The 17,220-nt window shown below is 39.0% G+C and overlaps 1 protein-coding gene across 1 annotated transcript in view; it reads left to right on the plus strand.

Annotated features, from left to right (window-relative positions):
- Window positions 1-729: 729 nt before the first annotated feature.
- Window positions 730-17,220, plus strand: part of Ash1l (ASH1 like histone lysine methyltransferase) — a 112,916-nt gene continuing 96,425 nt past the window's right edge. Inside the window, exons 1-2 of the mRNA XM_028753089.1 lie at window positions 730-1,246; window positions 12,030-16,587. Of these exons, the coding sequence (XP_028608922.1) occupies window positions 830-1,246; window positions 12,030-16,587 (4,975 nt within the window). The 5' untranslated portion in view covers window positions 730-829. The remainder of the gene's footprint in view (window positions 1,247-12,029; window positions 16,588-17,220) is intronic.

The following is a 17,220-nucleotide window of genomic DNA, read 5'->3' on the forward strand; positions in this document are numbered from 1 at the left end:
GAGACAGGAGAAACAGATTTAAAATAACAAAGTTATTTCTAGGTTATATTTGGGTTTGGACATCAGTTGCAAAAGCATCTTATTTGGTTTATAATGGTTTTCAGTTTGGTTTTTGAGTCTGGATTTCTCTGTGTAGACCTGGCTTTTCTTGAACTTACTCTGTAGGCCACAATAGCCTTGAATTTACAGATCCACCTGCCTCAGCCTCTGAAGTGTTAGGATTAAAGATGAACACGACTGTGCTAGGCAAAGATCAGTCTTAGCTGTATATCAAGTTCAGGGCTAACTTGGGTTACATGAGACCCTTTGTTGAAAAAACAAGATACACACACACGAAAGAAAAGAGAAAGGAGAAGGATTTCTGTACCGGCCTCAAACTTGAGATCCTCTTGTCTTAGCTCCTGAAATGTTATGATTTAGGAATGGGCCTCCAGGCTCTGCTGTAACAGAGCCTGTAAAATTTTGATTTGTGCTGTAGTATTGTAGCTTATTCATATCTACAGAACAATGAAAGAAAGTATGACATTTTAAGTGATTTTACAAGTAAATGATTTGTATGTGTTCTAAAGATACTTTGATTTAACTGATGCACATATAGAACTCATATATATATATGATATATATTTGCATAAATGATATGTGTGTGTGAGTGCTTATCCTGCTGTCCTTATTGCTCCTTTCTTATTTTAATTATTTTCTGATAAATTTTTGTTATGATCTATCCTGCAGGGAAAGAGATGCTGGTTGCAAGTTTTGGAAAACCCTATTTTTTTATGGAACAGTGTTCTGTAAAAGTTTTGTAAGATCCCTTGGCAATAACACACTTGTGATGGACCCTAGGAATACTGCTATGTTAGGATTGGGTTCTGATTCCGAAGGATTTTCAAGAAAGAGTCCTTCTACCATCAGTCCTGGCACTCTGGCCAGCAAGAGAGAAGTAGAAATAGAGGGTAACACAGAAGAAGAGGATCCTCGCAAGCGGAATCGAGAACGGGGCATAGAAACAGGAAAGGAGGATGGTTTGACGGATGCACAGCAACAGTTTTCAGTGAAAGAAACAAACTTTTCAGAGGGAAATTTAAAATTGAAAATTGGCCTTCAGGCTAAGAGAACTAAAAAGCCTCCAAAGAACTTGGAGAACTATGTATGTCGACCTGCCATAAAAACAACCATCAAGCACTCAAGGAAAGCACTTAAAAGTGGGAAGATGACAGATGAGAAGAATGAACACTGCCCTTCAAAATGGGTGAGTCAACTTTCCAACAGTATACAGTCATTGTCAATCCTTGGATTTCTCTACTAATCTTTATTTATACTAGATACATAGTCCAGAAGTTTGATTCTAATCTTTAGTCCTTTGCAAAAGCAGTAGAAACTCTTAACTGCTAAGCCAATCTTTACAGCCACTTCCTTCATTATTTTATGGAATAAAATAAGAAATAGAATAAAATAGAAATATTCTTTCTATTAAGAGTTGTCCATGTCATGTCCTACCCCCACGCCCCTGTGTGCTCCAGTATCTCACTATGTAGTCCTGGCTGGCTGCCTGGCAGGCCTGGAACTCTGTCTAGGTTGCTATTGAATTCACAGAGATCCACCTGCCTCCTCTTTCTGAGTGCTGGGATTAAAGGCATATACCACAGTGCCCAACTCTTCGGTTTGCCATGAAAAGTTGTTGGATTTTGTCAAGTGTTTTTTTATGTATCTATTGAGATGGCTGTGTGATTTCTACTCTTGAATCAATTTATTGCATTGATTCATATTGAATTGATTCATATTGATTCACTTACATAGTGAATCCTCCCTCATCTATGGAATAAACCAAACTTGATCTTGCTAAATGACTGTTTTTCTTTTGAAATGCCAGAAGAGGACATAGGATTGTTCACTAGAGTTGGTAACAGGTGGTTGTGGCCACCTAGTGTGGGTGTCACTAAATGCTAGTCCTTTGCAAAAGCAGTAGAAACTCTTAACTGCTGAGCCAATCTTTTCAGCCACTTCTCATTATTTTATGGAATAGTTTGAGAAACATTGGTGTTATATCTTTGAAGATCTGGTAAAATTCAGTGAATCCATTTGCGTCTGCTCTTTTTTTTTAGCTGAGTGAGGGTTTGGGGAGTGGGGTTGTTGAGACAGGGTTTCTTTGCATAGCCATGACTGTCTAGAATCTGCTTTATAGACCAGGCTGTCCTCAAACTAAGAGATCTGCCAGTGCCTGCCTCCAGGGTGGGACCAAAGGCGTGCACCACTACCTCCTTGCTGCTGAGAGAGTTTTAATTCCTGTTTTTATCTCACTGCTACAGCTATGTTTACATTTTTAAAATCTCATTAGTAGATGATAATGCATCTAGAAATTAATTTCTTTTAGATTTCCCAATTAGTGGAATATGTTTTTAAGATAAGACCTAAATGATATTTTGAATTTTATTGGTATCCATTGTAATGGTTCCCTTTTCAGATCTGATTTAATTAACTTTGATCACTTTTTTAAAATTTGGTTTCAGGTTTTTCTATTTTGTTAAATACCAATTTTTCTGTCATTTTTTTTGTCTGTTTGTTTGTTTGTTTTTGTTTTTCAAGACAGGGTTTCTCTGTATAGCCCTGGCTGTACTGGAACTCACTATGTAGACCAGGTTGGCCTCGAACTCAGAAATCTGCCTGCCTCTGCCTCCCAAGTGCTGGGCTTAAAGGCGTGCGCCACCACCGCCTGGCCAGTTTTTTTTTTTTTTTTTTTTTTAAGCACCAATTTTTGTTGCTATCTTTTTAAAAGAACCAGTTTTTTGTTTTATTTTTTACTATATATTGCTTTTGTTTGTTGGATTCCATTTTGTTAATTTATCCCCCAGTCTTAATGATTTCCATCTATCTATTTTCTTTTAACTAAGCCTTAAGGTATATCATTAAATTTTGCTAATATCTTGGTGATGTTTGTATGTTTGTTATTGTAAACACTTAAAGCTACAAACTTTTCCTTTACGACTGTTTTTCTCATACCCTGTCAGAGTTGGTGTGTTGTTGTGTTTTTGCAGTTTTTAATAAAATTTCTTCTTGATTTCTTGAAGGACCTATTTATTATTCAATAGTGTGTTGTTTAATCTCAATAAGTTTGTGTCTGCTCTGGGGTTTCTCTTTCTCTGTTGTGCTGTGGGCCCTAATATATGATCTGTTTTAGAGAAAGTTCTATTGGCTTCTGAGAAGATTGTGTTGTGCAGTGTTTGAATGGGATGCTCTACAGGCAGGCATCTGCTGGGACTGTTTGATTTAAGATGTCATTTAACTCAGATGTTTCTCTGCTTATTTTTTGTTGGGAACACCTGTCAAGTGGTGAGAATTGGGTATTAACGTTACCCACTGCCATTGTGCTAGATGAATCTGGGACTTTACATGTACTTTAATTTGTTTTGTACACACACCTGTGTTTGCAGCATATTTGTTTAGAATCTTAATGTCCCTTATGATGGAATGTTCTCTTAATCAGTCTATTTTATCTGACACCTGCTTCATTTCCAGGTCTACTTGCCTAGAACACCTTTTCCATCTTTCCACAGGAGGTAGTGTCTGTCTTTTGTGGCAATATACATTTCTTAGAGCAGTTGACAGTCTGCCAGTCTCTTTCTTTTGATTGAGGAGTTGAAAGCATTAATCTTCAGAGTTATTGAAAAGTGTGTGTTGGTGCCTATCATTTAGTTGATTTTGTATTGTTTGCTCTTTTTTCTTCTTCCTTCTTGCTGAACTATTATACTAGCATGATTCTTTCCTGTGGCTTCACGGATGGATTTATTTCCTTTTCTTTCTAGTCTAAAGGATTCCTTCAAATATTTTTTTGTAGAGCTTTCTTTAACCTGTTTTTTTTTTAATGGAATTTTTAATTTTTCCTTGCAGTTATGACAGATGGTTTTGTTGAGTATAGTAGTAGTTTGGGTTGGCAGTTGTCTTTCAGAGCTTCAGAACATCTGTACAGGTGTCTTGGCATTTAAAGCTTCAGCTCACTAGTCTGAATGGGCATGGTGTGTGTGCCTTTGTGCTTCTTCCTTGCCGCTCTGCTCTGCCTATTTATTGCTTTCGTTGTAACATGACCAGGGAGGTGCTTTTCTGTGGAGTTTAGTGTCCTGAGTGCCTCCTGCATCTCTCTCCCTAACTCTGGGAAATAATTTGTTCTCAATTTTTAAAAAATGTTTTCCATGCCTTTAGAAGCAGCTTCTTCTCCTCCTATACCTATTACTCATAGATGTCATCTCAGATGTCACATGTCTTGACATTCCCACTTCTATTTATTTTCTCTTCACTCTGTCCAGTTCTCCCATGCTGTCTTTGAAATACTCTGTCTTCTCCTTGATCCATTCCATTGCTAAGATTTTGTACAGAGCCTTTTATGTTTTTCTTTTTTAATTCCACATGAGTACGAATTTGAGTAAAAGTTCCAAACAGTACTATGAAGACATTGATATTTAAGTTTTAAAATGCTGCAAGCCGGGCAGAGGTGGCGCACGCCTTTAATCCCAGCACTTGGGAGGCAGAGGCAGGCGGATTTCTGAGCTCGAGGCCAGCCTAGTCTACAGAGTGAGTTCCAGGATAGCCAGGGCTACACAGAGAAACCCTGTCTCGAAAACAAACAAACAAACAAAACCAAGAAAAACAAAAAAGAAATGCATTGGCCAGGGATAGTTAGTTGTTCATGCCTTTAATCTCAGAATTCTGGGATTCTCTGATTTTGAGATCAACATATATAGCAAGTTCCATGGCAGTCAAGGATATATAGTTTGATCTTGTTTTTTTTTGTTTGTTTTTTGGGTTTTTGGGGGGTTGTTGTTTTTTTTTTAAAGATTTATTTTTATGTATATATGAGTACACTGCAGCTGTCTTCAGACACATCAGAAGATGGCATCAGATCCCATTACAGATGTTTGTGAGCCACCATGTGGTTGCTGGGAATTGAACTCAGGACCTCTGGAAGAGCAGTCAGCGCTCTTAACCACTGAGCCATCTCTCCAGCCCCGGTCGTTTGGTTTTTAAGTGGGGTTGTGAGATGGCTCAGCTGGTAAAGGTGCTGACTGCCCTAAGGTCGATCTCTGGTACCCACAGACCCGACTCCCTGGGGTTGTCTTCCATCCTGCACATACAAACTCTAAAAGGGGTAAGCAGGGAACAGTTGTAGAAACTGTAAAAGACAAAAAGTTTTCTATTGTTTATAATTTTAAAAACTAACATAGATCTTCACAAAATTAGCTGTACAAGAGTATCCCCGTTTTGCAGCATCCGTCTTCATATGCAGTTGTTATAACATTTATTTGTTAAAGCACTACAAGGAAACTACGTGGGGAAGTTCTTTGCAGCCTCAGTCCTGTATGTGGTTCTGACGGGAAGGAGGTTAGTAAGTCCTTTTCTGCTCTCTCCTTTGGACCCTTGCACTCCTTCTTTCTAGTCCAGTGTATATAGAAAAAAATTTCTTCTCTCCGAGTTTGTAAAAACTTTCCTACTCTCTTTAATTTTGCATTTATGTAGTGTGTGCGTGTGTGTGTTGGGGAATAGCTTTCACATTAAAACAAAATCTTTGTCCATTTCTTGGTTATATGGGCAGGGGTTGCAGAATTCTATTGAAGAGATTATAAACAGATATATAAAAACCAAAGTAGGGGCCGGGTGGTGGTGCCGCACGACTTTAATCCCAGCACTTGGGAGGCAGAGGCAGGCGGATTTCTGAGTTTGAGGCCATCCTGGTCTACAGAGTGAGTTCTAGGACAGCTAGGGCTACACAGAGAAATTCTGTCTGGAAAACCAAAACAAAAAACAAAAAAACAAAAACCAAAGTAGGGAACGTAGTACCTTTTCCTTTTAGACTCTTTTGCTTATGATTGAGCAATTATGACAGGAATTATCAAACAAGTAGGACATTTCCTAAGTATACTTAATAGTAACCTTGGGGTTTTTCTTCCCAGCATTGAGATTTAAACTACCCAAACTTAAGAAGCCAATTTAAGTTTATTAAATTGAGAGACTAGAAAGATGGCTCATTGGTTAAGAGTACTTCCTGCTCTTGTAGAGGAACCAGGCTTGGTTCTCATTACCTACATGGCAGCTCACAACCGTCTGCTCGCCAGTGTCCTTTTTTGATCTCTCTGGGCATCCCATACACATGCACAGGCAGGGTAATACTCATGCAGATAAAATAAATAAAATTTTAAGTAAAAAGATTACTAAATTACTGCATTTCAAGAAAAATGTGAAAATACAAGTTGTATAAGAAAGGAAGGAAATGTGGGAGGGAGGCAAGTATAGACTTAAATATATTCCCAGTCTGAACTCTCCCTTGCCCTTTCTTGTGTTTAAGTCTCAGCTTCCGTTATATATATATTTCTGTTTTGAAACTACACTATAAGATTCTGTTTATTTTTCTTTTAAAGTGACTTTTCTTTTCAGTTTTTACATTACATCCCTCTTTGTCCTCTTTGTCCAGAACAAGTTATTTGTTAGTCCTCGGTTTGGTCAAAGGCTGTCACGTCTATTCACTGGTGAATAGGATATTACTCATGGAATATTTGTTTGGTTTCCTAGTTCATTTTTCTTGGCTTTTAACAGCTGAGACATCTCTCCAGTCTTTAGTGTTCTTAGACTGTAGGATGGATAGGATGTCTGCTTGTGCCCTAATTGTCATCTTCTTTCTTATGGACATAGTATGAGGTTTGAGGACTCTGAATGGTTTTTGTTTCATTGCTGTTCTTGATAATGGACGTCATCATTGAACCAAATTGTTAGAAAGCATAGCTTGAGAATTGAGCCTAAAAATCATTATTTTGACTCAGTAAGTCACATGCTGGTTTTTATAGTTGTCTAATCATATCTCTTATTTCATTTTAATGGCTTGTAAATAATTTCAGAGCTGTTCACACACAGATTACTTAGTAAGTGTGGATTACTAATTAATTCTGAAATACAGCTGCATGGTATTAAATGAAGACTTCTGAGGGAGAGTCCAGAATTACTTACCTGTATGATAACAAAACCTAGAATTTTGTGTGTGTGTGTGCGCGGCACACACGTGCATGTTTAGGGGGGTGTATGTGCCACAGCTTGTGGGGGGCTATCAGAGACAACATTGTGGAGTCAGTTCTCTCCTGGAAGCTTTACGTGAATTCTACAGATAGAACTTGGGTCATTAGCAAGTAGCTGAGCCAGTTGGCCAGCCTGAAACCTGGGAGCTTTTGTGGAATGTGACATGTAGAGAGTCATGGTAGAATATAGAATGAAACAGAAGTTGTTTCCTGTTTGAGCACGAGTCACTTTAACATCTCAGGTTTTCAGGAGGTTATGGAGTCTTATTAATAAAGTTATCAGTGCCATAGATAGACATGTAGCACGACAGTAACTCTTAGGAGAATTCAGGCTGAAAATTGAGAATCCCTTTTTTTAGAATTTAAAAGAGAGAGAGGTTCCACACACACACATGCTTATATGGAGATGGAGAGATGGCTCAGTAGTTAAAAGTACTTGCTGCTCCTCCAGAGAACCTAAGTTTGGTTCCCAGCACCCATGTTTGATGACTTGTAACTGCCTGTAGCCAGTTCCATGGTACCTGGCTTCCTCTTCTGGCCTCCACAGGCCTTGTATTCATTTATACAAACCAACACATACATAATACACATAAATAAAAATAAAATCTTTTTTTAAAAAGTAATATGTGCTTATAATCAGGCTGACTCTCATTCCTGTGCAGAAGGCGAAAGATTCTTTCTCAAAATCTACATTGTGAGGAAGGAATGTGTGAGTTCAGAATGTGGGGAAAGTAGAGAGGAAGGGCCACTTCAGTTAATATGTGTTTATCATAAGGGTGTGATACCAGTCGTCTCTGAGGACTTGAAGTCTGCTAGTCTGCTGTTCATAGACAAAATCAGTGATGAGGATGGAGAGAGAAAAAGACTCCTGCAGTTGAGCGTGGCCCAAGTGGTCCTGAGCCCAAACCTAACAAGCAGAAAAGGTATATTAGTTACTGTTCTGTTGCTATGAAGTGAGAAGGAAACTCACAACAGAAAGCAGGGGTTTTCTTTTAGTTTATTTGGAGGCTGCTTACATTTTCAGAGGATTAGTTAGTTATCATCATGGCAGGGACCATGGCAGCAGTTAGACAAGTGTGGTGCTAGAGAAGTACACTTCATTTTGCAGACAGAGAAGCAGGGAAGAGAGACTGGGTTTTTAAAACTCAAAGCTCACACTCAGTGACATAAACTTCATCCCATAAGACCGCATCTCCGAACCCTTCTCAAACAGTGCCACTCCCTGATAACTAAGCTTTCAAATACATGAGTCAATGGGGGCTGTTTTTATTCAAACCACCACATAGCGATTTATAGAGGAACATGCCCAAAGACTAGATTAAACCAGAAATGTGTTCTTGAGGTCATTTTTATGTTGGGGAAATAGTTATAAAATGGGATCTAAGGCTAGATTGATGGTTTTCAAGTTAAAAGAATTTACTGCTTTACCAGAAAACTAGAGTTCAGATCCCAGAACCCACATCGGGATTCAAGGAATCTGAAATTCACTTCTGGCCTTTGTGGGCATCTGCATACAAATTTTAAAAATAAAAAATGGAAGGAAGGAAAGAAGGAAGGAAGTAAGGAAGTAAGGGAAGGAAGGAAGGAAGGAAGCCAGGTATGGAGATAAACCCATTATTCCAGGAAGATCTTAAGTTACAGGCCAGCCTGGATTAAATGCACACACACACACACACACACACACACACACACACGCCCTGACTTAACATACCAAAAAAAAAAAAGTGTGTAGCAGGGGAGAGGAGAAATCTTACATTTCTTTAAGTTATATAGCAAGAAAAATTTGCTGTTCAAGTTACTAGTATATAATAATTTACATATTGTTATTGACATTCTTATTGTAGTGTTTTCTGAAGAAATTTAATTTCCTTTGCTAGTTTTGGCTTGCTTTTTTTAAGGCAGGGTTAAAAACGTATATTATAAAGCAAGTAAGATGGCACAGTGTATAAAGGCACTTGTGAGTTGAGCTGCATTTCCTGGATGTACATAAAGGTAGACTTGCTCTCTGGCCTCTACAAATGCACATGTTCCTGTGAACTTGACTGTCCTAGGCAGGTGCTCTTCTGAACTACATACCCAGCTCTACCCTTTTTTTTTTTTTTTTAAGATTTATTTATTTATGTATGTGAATCCACTGTCCATTTCAGACACACCAGAAGAGGGCATCAGATCTCATCACAGATGGTTGTGAGCCACCATGTGGTTGCTGGGAATTGAACTTAGGACCTATGAAGAGCAGTCAGAGCTCCTAACTGCTGAGCCACCTCTCCAGCCCCTCTTCTCCCCCCCCCCCCTTTCTCTCTCTCTTTTTTTAACTTGCCAAATTTATTTGGTTCTGAATGACAGTTACATGGTTACTTACTTATCAATATCTCTAACAGTATTTCAAAAATATTTTCTTCCTGTGTTTGTGTGTGTGTGTAGGCATGCTTGCCTGAGCATACTCTTCAAGGTCAAAAGTTGATGAGTGGTCTTCTGTTGCTCAAAGTGGAACTGGAACTTACAGCAAGTCCCCAGGATTGCCTGTCTCTGCCTCCTGTACTTAGTTACAGATGTACATCTAGGTTTATAGAAGTGTTGAGATCTGAATTTAGGTCTTGGTGTTTATGCAATAAACACTTCATTCTCTGAACTATCTCCCAAGTCCTCCTCTTTTTTGTTTTGTGAATCATGGCCTCACTCTGGCGCCTAGGATTAATTCAGATGCATAGCAATTTTCCTGTCTCAGCCTTCCATAACCAGATTATAGGAATTGTTATCATACCTAACTCAGAACACTTTTTAATACTATATTATTTATTTGCAGTTAAATATAGTTGCTTCTATTATTTTGGGTTTTCCCTAAACTTGGGGGTATATTTATAACATTTAACCATATAAAATAACTTCCAAAGAAAAAGCCATAAAATATATTAAATGCACTAGGAGTGGTGGCACATGCCTTTAATCTCCGCATTCAGGTGGCAGAGGTGTGTTCTCAGAGTTCAAGGACAGCCTAGTCTACAAAACCAGTTCCAGGTCACACTGGCTACACTCTGAGACCTTGTCTCAAAAAACAAAACAAAGCAAAACTTAGCTGGAGAAGTAGCTCATTGTTTGGTTCTTTCAGAGAACCCATGTTCACTTCCTAGTACCCACATGTCAGTTCACAACCATCCATATGTCTAGTTTCAGAGGCTCTGACTCCCTCTTTTGATGTCCACTGGCCACAACTGGTATTGTTGAACACAGACATACATGTGGCCAAAACATATACATACAATAATAAAATCATGTATTTTGTTTATTTATTTATCTATTTATTTAGTAAGTCAAGGTCTAGAGAGATTATGTAGTCCTGGCTGTCCTAGAGATTTCTATGTAGACCAGGCTGAGATTTTCCTGCCTGTGCCTTTTGAGTGTTGGGGTTAAAGGTATGCACTACCACACCCAACACTAAAATAAAATTTTAAAGAAACCATATACAATGTCAGGCAGTGGTGGTGCACCTTTAATCCCAACACTTGGGAGGCAGACACAGGTGCTTCTCTGAGTTTGAGGACAGCTTGGTCTACAGAGTGGGTTCCAGGACTACCTGGCACAGAGATACCCTGTCAAGAGGACACCTCCTTCTCCCTCCAACAAAGAAACCAAATAATAAGTAAGTAAACAAGTAAATAAATAAACATAATGACAGTATTCTCAATCACGTTTTAAAATACATATTAATTTTCTTTTTTTTTCTAAGTTTTTTTTTGTGCTTTATTATACATGTATTCTATTTCATTTACTCATTTGGATTGTTTCAAAGTTTTGCTATTAAAATTGATGATGCAAGGTTCAGCTGGTGAAGGCACTTTTGGTGCTAAGCATGTCAACCTGAGTTCAAACATTGGAGACCATGTAGTAAAAGGAGAGAACCAATTTCTTCAAGTTGTCCTTCCACAGACATATACACAGTAAATAAATAATAAAGTAAAACCATCCCACATTCTTGTCATTAGTCAGAAGTAAGATAGAGAGTATTAATTTACTATCTCAAAAATCAGGAGGATATATCTAAAATAAGTATATAGGTTTATATGATTGACAATCAACAAAGAAATATCGTAAGCCAGAAGTGTTGATAAACGCCTGTAATTCCATGGGAAGCTGACAGAGGCAGAACACTGAGGATTTGAGGCTAGCCTGACTATAGAGTTAAGGCCTTGTCTCAAAATAGCAAAATAAACAATATCACCAGCATTTGATATAGCAATAAATGAACTAACAAAGTGACATTAGTATGCTTTGTTTTTGTTTTACACTCATTTGGGTCTGTCTGTCTGTCTGTCTGTCTGTCTGTGTGTTTTCGGATATTGTTAACTGTGCTTCAATATGTGGGTGGAGGTCTGAGGACAGTTTGTGGAGTTGATTGCCTTTTTCTACTTTGTTATTTGTCTAGGGATTAAGCTCAGGTTGTCAAGCTTGGTATCAAGTACATTTACCCGATGACCCATCTTGCCAGTTAGTTTGATTTTCTTTTGTTGTTGTGTTGATTTGTTTTTTTCAGATGTTCTCATTATTTAGCTCAATCTAGCCTTGAACTCACTTTATACCTCCTCCTGAGCCCAACCTCACAGTAGCACTCCTGGCTCAGTCACCCAAGTATTGAGGTTATAGACATGTCATGCTCCACTTAACACTAATTTTCTTAAAAGTATTTTCCTGATGCTAGAGAGATGGCTCAGTGTTAGAAATGCTTGCTACTCTTCCAGAGTTGCTTCCCAGCACCCATGTTGTGTGGCTCACAACAGCTTGTAGCTCATGCTCCAGGGAATCTTCTGGCTTCTGTGAGTACTTGTACATGAGTGATGCATGTACCCACACACATAAAAAATAAATCCAATGAAAAATATTTTGCTGCATATATATGTATATGGTATGTAGTTAATTTGTCAGATTATAATGTGTAGTTAAAGGCTTGCTTTCTCTGAAACATTTTTCTTCTTTAAATTTTAGGACTCTTCAAAATTATTCAAGAAAGCAGGTGATACTACAGCCATCGAATGCCAGTCTGAAGAAAGCATCCGTCTTCATTCACAGGGGGAAAATAATCCTTTGTGTAAGAAGCTGTCTCCAGTACATTCACAAATGGCAGATTACATTACTGCAGCACCATCTCTTGTTGGCAGTCGGGATCCTGATATAAAGGATAGAGCATTACTTAATGGAGGAACTAGTGTAACTGAAAAGTTGGCACAGCTCATTGCTACCTGTCCTCCTTCCAAGTCTTCCAAGGCAAAACCGAAGAAGTTAGGAACTGGCACTACAGTAGGATTGGTTAGCAAGGACTTGATCAGGAAACCAGGTGTTGGCTCTATAGCTGGAATAATTCATAAAGACTTAATTAAAAAGCCAGCTCTTAGCACAGCAGTTGGGCTGGTAACTAAAGATCCAGGGAAAAAGCCTATGTTCAATGCAGCAGTAGGTCTGATCAATAAGGACTCTGTGAAAAAATTGGGAACTGGCACTACAGCGGTATTCATTAATAAAGACTTAGGCAAAAAGCCAGGGACTATCACTACAGTAGGACTGCTGAGCAAAGATTCAGGAAAGAAGCTAGGAATTGGTATTGTTCCAGGTTTAGTGAATAAAGAGTCTGGCAAGAAATTAGGACTTGGCACTGTAGTTGGACTGGTTAATAAAGAGTTGGGAAAGAAATTGAGTTCTACAGTTGGCCTAGTGGCCAAGGATGTTACGAAGAAGATAGTAGCAAGCTCAGCAATGGGACTGGTTAATAAGGACATTGGAAAGAAATTATTAAGTTGTCCTGTGGCAGGACAACTGGGCAGTAAAGATGCCTTAAACCTTAAATCTGAAGCACTTCTCCCCACTCAGGAACAACTTAAGGCTTCCTGTAGTGCAAACATAAGTAATCATGAAAGTCAAGAACTTCCTGAGTCCCTGAAAGACAGTGCTACAGGCAAAACTTTTGAGAAGAGTGTTATGCGGCATAGTAAAGAAAGCATGTTGGAAAAGTTTTCAGTCCGAAAAGAAATTACTAATTTGGAAAAAGAAATGTTTAATGAAGGAACATGCATTCAGCAAGACAATTTCTCATCTAGTGAAAGAGGAGCCTTTGAAACCTCGAAGCATGAAAAGCAACCTCCTGTGTATTGCACTTCTCCTGACTTTCAAATAGGAGGTGCCTCGGATGCATCTACAGCTAAATCTCCCTTCGGTGCAGTAGGAGAAAGCAATCTCCCTTCCTCGTCACCTACTGTATCTATTAATCCTTTAACCAGAAGTCCCCCTGAAACTTCTTCACAGTTGGTTCCAAACCCATTACTTTTAAATTCTACAGCAGAACAAATGGAAGAAATTTCTGAATCTATTGGAAAGAACCAGTTTACTGCTGAAAGTACCCACTTGAATGTTGGTCATAGGTCATTAGGTCATAGCATAAGTATTGAGTGTAAAGGAATTGATAAAGAACTAAATGAGTCAAAAAATACACATCTAGATATTCCTAGAATAAGTTCTTCCTTGGGAAAAAAGCCAAGTTTGGCTTCTGACTCTGGTATTCATACAATTACTCCTTCCGTTGTTAATTTCACTAGTTTATTTAGTAACAAACCTTTTTTAAAGCTTGGTGCAGTAGCTGCACCAGACAAACACTGCCAGGTTGCTGAAAGCCTAAGCACTAGTTTCCAGTCCAAACCATTGAAAAAAAGAAAAGGAAGAAAACCTCGGTGGACTAAAGTGGTGGCAAGAAGCACATGTCGGTCTCCAAAAGGACTAGACTTAGAAAGATCAGAGCTGTTTAAGAATGTTTCATGTAGCTCACTATCAAATAGTTCTGAGCCAGCAAAGTTTATGAAAACTATTGGAGCATCATCGTTTGTCGATCATGACTTCCTTAAACGCCGATTGCCAAAGTTGAGTAAGTCTTCAGCTCCATCTCTTGCTCTTTTAACCGACAGTGAGAAACCATCTCATAAGTCTTTTATTACTCACAAACTGTCCTCCAGTATGTGTGTCACTAGTGATCTTTTGTCGGATATTTATAAGCCCAAAAGAGGAAGACCTAAATCCAAGGAAATGCCTCAGCTAGAAGGTCCACCTAAAAGGACTTTAAAAATACCTGCCTCTAAAGTTTTTTCTTTACAGTCTAAAGAAGAACAAGAGCCCCCAATTTTACAACCAGAAATTGAAATTCCTTCCTTCAAACAAAGTTTGTCTGTATCTCCTTTTCCAAAAAAGAGAGGCAGGCCTAAGAGGCAGAGGAGGTCTCCAGTGAAGATGAAGCCCCCTGTACTGTCAGTGGCTCCATTTGTTGCCACTGAAAGTCCAAGCAAGCTAGAGTCTGAAAGTGAGAACCATAGGAGTAGCAGTGATTTCTTTGAGAGTGAGGATCAGCTTCAGGATACAGATGACTTAGATGACAGTCACAGGCAAAGTGTCTGTAGTATGAGTGACCTTGAGATGGAACCAGATAAAAAAATTAGCAAGCGAAACAATGGACAATTAATGAAAACAATTATCCGCAAAATAAATAAAATGAAGACTTTAAAGAGAAAAAAACTGTTAAATCAGATTCTTTCAAGTTCTGTAGAATCAAGTAATAAAGGAGAAGTCCAGTCCAAACTTCATAACACCGTATCAAGTCTTGCTGCCACGTTTGGCTCTAAATTGGGTCAACAAATAAATGTCAGCAAGAAAGGAACCATTTACATAGGGAAGAGAAGGGGGCGAAAACCAAAAACTGTCTTAAATGGCCTTCTTTCTGGTAGCCCTGCCAGCCTTGCTGTGCTTGAACAAACAGCTCAGCAGGCAGCTGGGTCAGCATTAGGACAGATCCTCCCCCCTTTACTGCCTTCACCTGCTAGTAGCTCTGAGATCCTTCCATCACCTATTTGCTCTCAGTCTTCTGGGACGAGTGGAGGTCAAAGCCCTGTTAGTAGTGACGCAGGCTTTGTTGAACCTAGTTCAGTGCCATATTTGCATGTGCACTCAAGACAGGGCAGTATGATTCAGACTCTTGCAATGAAGAAGGCTTCCAAGGGCAGGAGGAGGCTATCTCCTCCTACTTTGTTGCCAAATTCTCCTTCTCATTTGAGTGAACTCACATCCTTGAAAGAAGCCACTCCTTCCCCAGTTAGTGAGTCTCATAGTGATGAGACCATTCCTAGTGACAGTGGCATTGGGACAGATAATAATAGCACATCAGACAGGGCAGAGAAGTTTTGTGGACAGAAAAAGAGGAGACATTCTTTTGAGCACATTTCTTTGATTCCCCCTGAAACCTCTACTGTCCTAAACAGTCTTAAAGAAAAACACAAACACAAATGTAAACGCAGGAGTCACGATTACCTCAGCTATGACAAGATGAAAAGACAGAAGCGAAAACGGAAAAAGAAATATCCCCAGCTTCGAAGTAGGCAGGATCCAGACTTCATCGCAGAACTAGAGGAGCTAATAAGTCGTCTAAGTGAAATTCGGATCACCCATCGAAGTCATCATTTTATTCCCCGAGACCTCCTACCAACTATTTTTCGAATCAACTTTAATAGTTTCTATACACATCCTTCTTTTCCCTTAGACCCTTTGCACTACATTCGGAAGCCTGACTTAAAAAAGAAAAGAGGGAGGCCCCCTAAGATGAGGGAGGCAATGGCAGAAATGCCTTTTATGCACAGCCTTAGTTTTCCTTTATCTAGTACTGGATTTTATCCTTCTTATGGCATGCCTTATTCTCCTTCACCCCTTACAGCTGCTCCAATAGGATTAGGGTATTATGGAAGGTATCCCCCCACTCTTTATCCACCACCTCCATCTCCTTCATTCACCACCCCACTGCCACCTCCCTCCTATATGCATGCTGGTCATTTATTGCTCAATCCTACCAAATATCATAAGAAAAAGCATAAGCTCCTTAGACAGGAGGCTTTTCTTACAACCAGCAGGACTCCTCTCCTTTCCATGAGCACCTACCCCAGCGTACCTCCTGAGATGGCTTATGGTTGGATGGTGGAGCACAAACACAGACACCGTCACAAACACAGAGAGCACCGTTCTGAACAGCCGCAGGTTTCCATGGATAGTGGCTCTTCCAGATCAGTCTTGGAGTCTTTGAAACGTTACCGATTTGGTAAGGATACTGTTGGAGATCGATACAAGCATAAGGAAAAGCACAGGTGTCACATGTCCTGCCCTCATCTTTCTCCTTCAAAGAGCTTAATAAACAGAGAAGAACAGTGGGTTTCTCGAGAGCCTTCAGAATCAAGTTCTTTAGCCTTGGGATTGCAAACACCTTTGCAAATTGACTGCTCGGAAAATTCTCCAAGTTTGTCCCTCGGAGGATTTACTCCCAATTCTGAGCCAGCCAGCAGTGATGAACATATGAACCTTTTTACAAGTGCAATAGGCAGCTGCAGAGTTTCAAACCCTAACTCCAGTTGCCGGAAGAAATTAACTGACAGCCCTGGACTCTTTCCTGTACAAGATACTGCACTAAGTCGGCCTCACAGAAAGGAGCCATTGCCTTCCAGTGAAAGGGCAATACAGTCGTTTGCAGGTAAGAGGGTTATTTTGTTGTCTATTATTTGTGTTACAATAATAAATTACTTTCCCACCGGTTTCTGGATTCATGTATTGACCTTTTTAATAAGTTTACACTTTATTAATTCTTGTTTTTATAAGTGTATTTTGAAATCTCCAAATTTTTATTTTACTTGGATTTAAGAAGTAAGGTAAGTAATATATTTGTATTAATATCTGTGTATCTGTGTATCTTATCTATTTTTTTAGGTATCATTAAAAAAAAAAAAGAACTTTGGAAACCAAGAAAAATGTTCCAACTTTTTTGCACAAAAGTTTGTGCTTGGTTCCTTCAATGAGAGCTGACTCATAATGCTTGTTAGCTGTGGTTACTAGTTAATGTATGCTAGCTGAGTAATTGAAGATGCTCTCTGTTACACACAATTCCCATGTCTCAATGAAGATTTAACTATTGAAAACTTTTCAGGACTAAAATTTGACTGAATATTCAGAGAGACTTTTTTTTTAAATTTTTTTTTATCTTTTTTTTTAAATTTTTATTGGATATTTTATTTATTTACAATGCAGATGTCATCCCCCTCCCCATTTCCCCTCCCTAGAACCCCCTATCCCATCCCCCTCAGAGAGGCTTTATGTTCCAGAGCACTTT

This window comes from Grammomys surdaster, unplaced genomic scaffold (genome assembly GCF_004785775.1).
Source record: "Grammomys surdaster isolate TR1022 unplaced genomic scaffold, NIH_TR_1.0 125946, whole genome shotgun sequence".
Lineage (NCBI taxonomy): Eukaryota > Metazoa > Chordata > Mammalia > Rodentia > Muridae > Grammomys > Grammomys surdaster.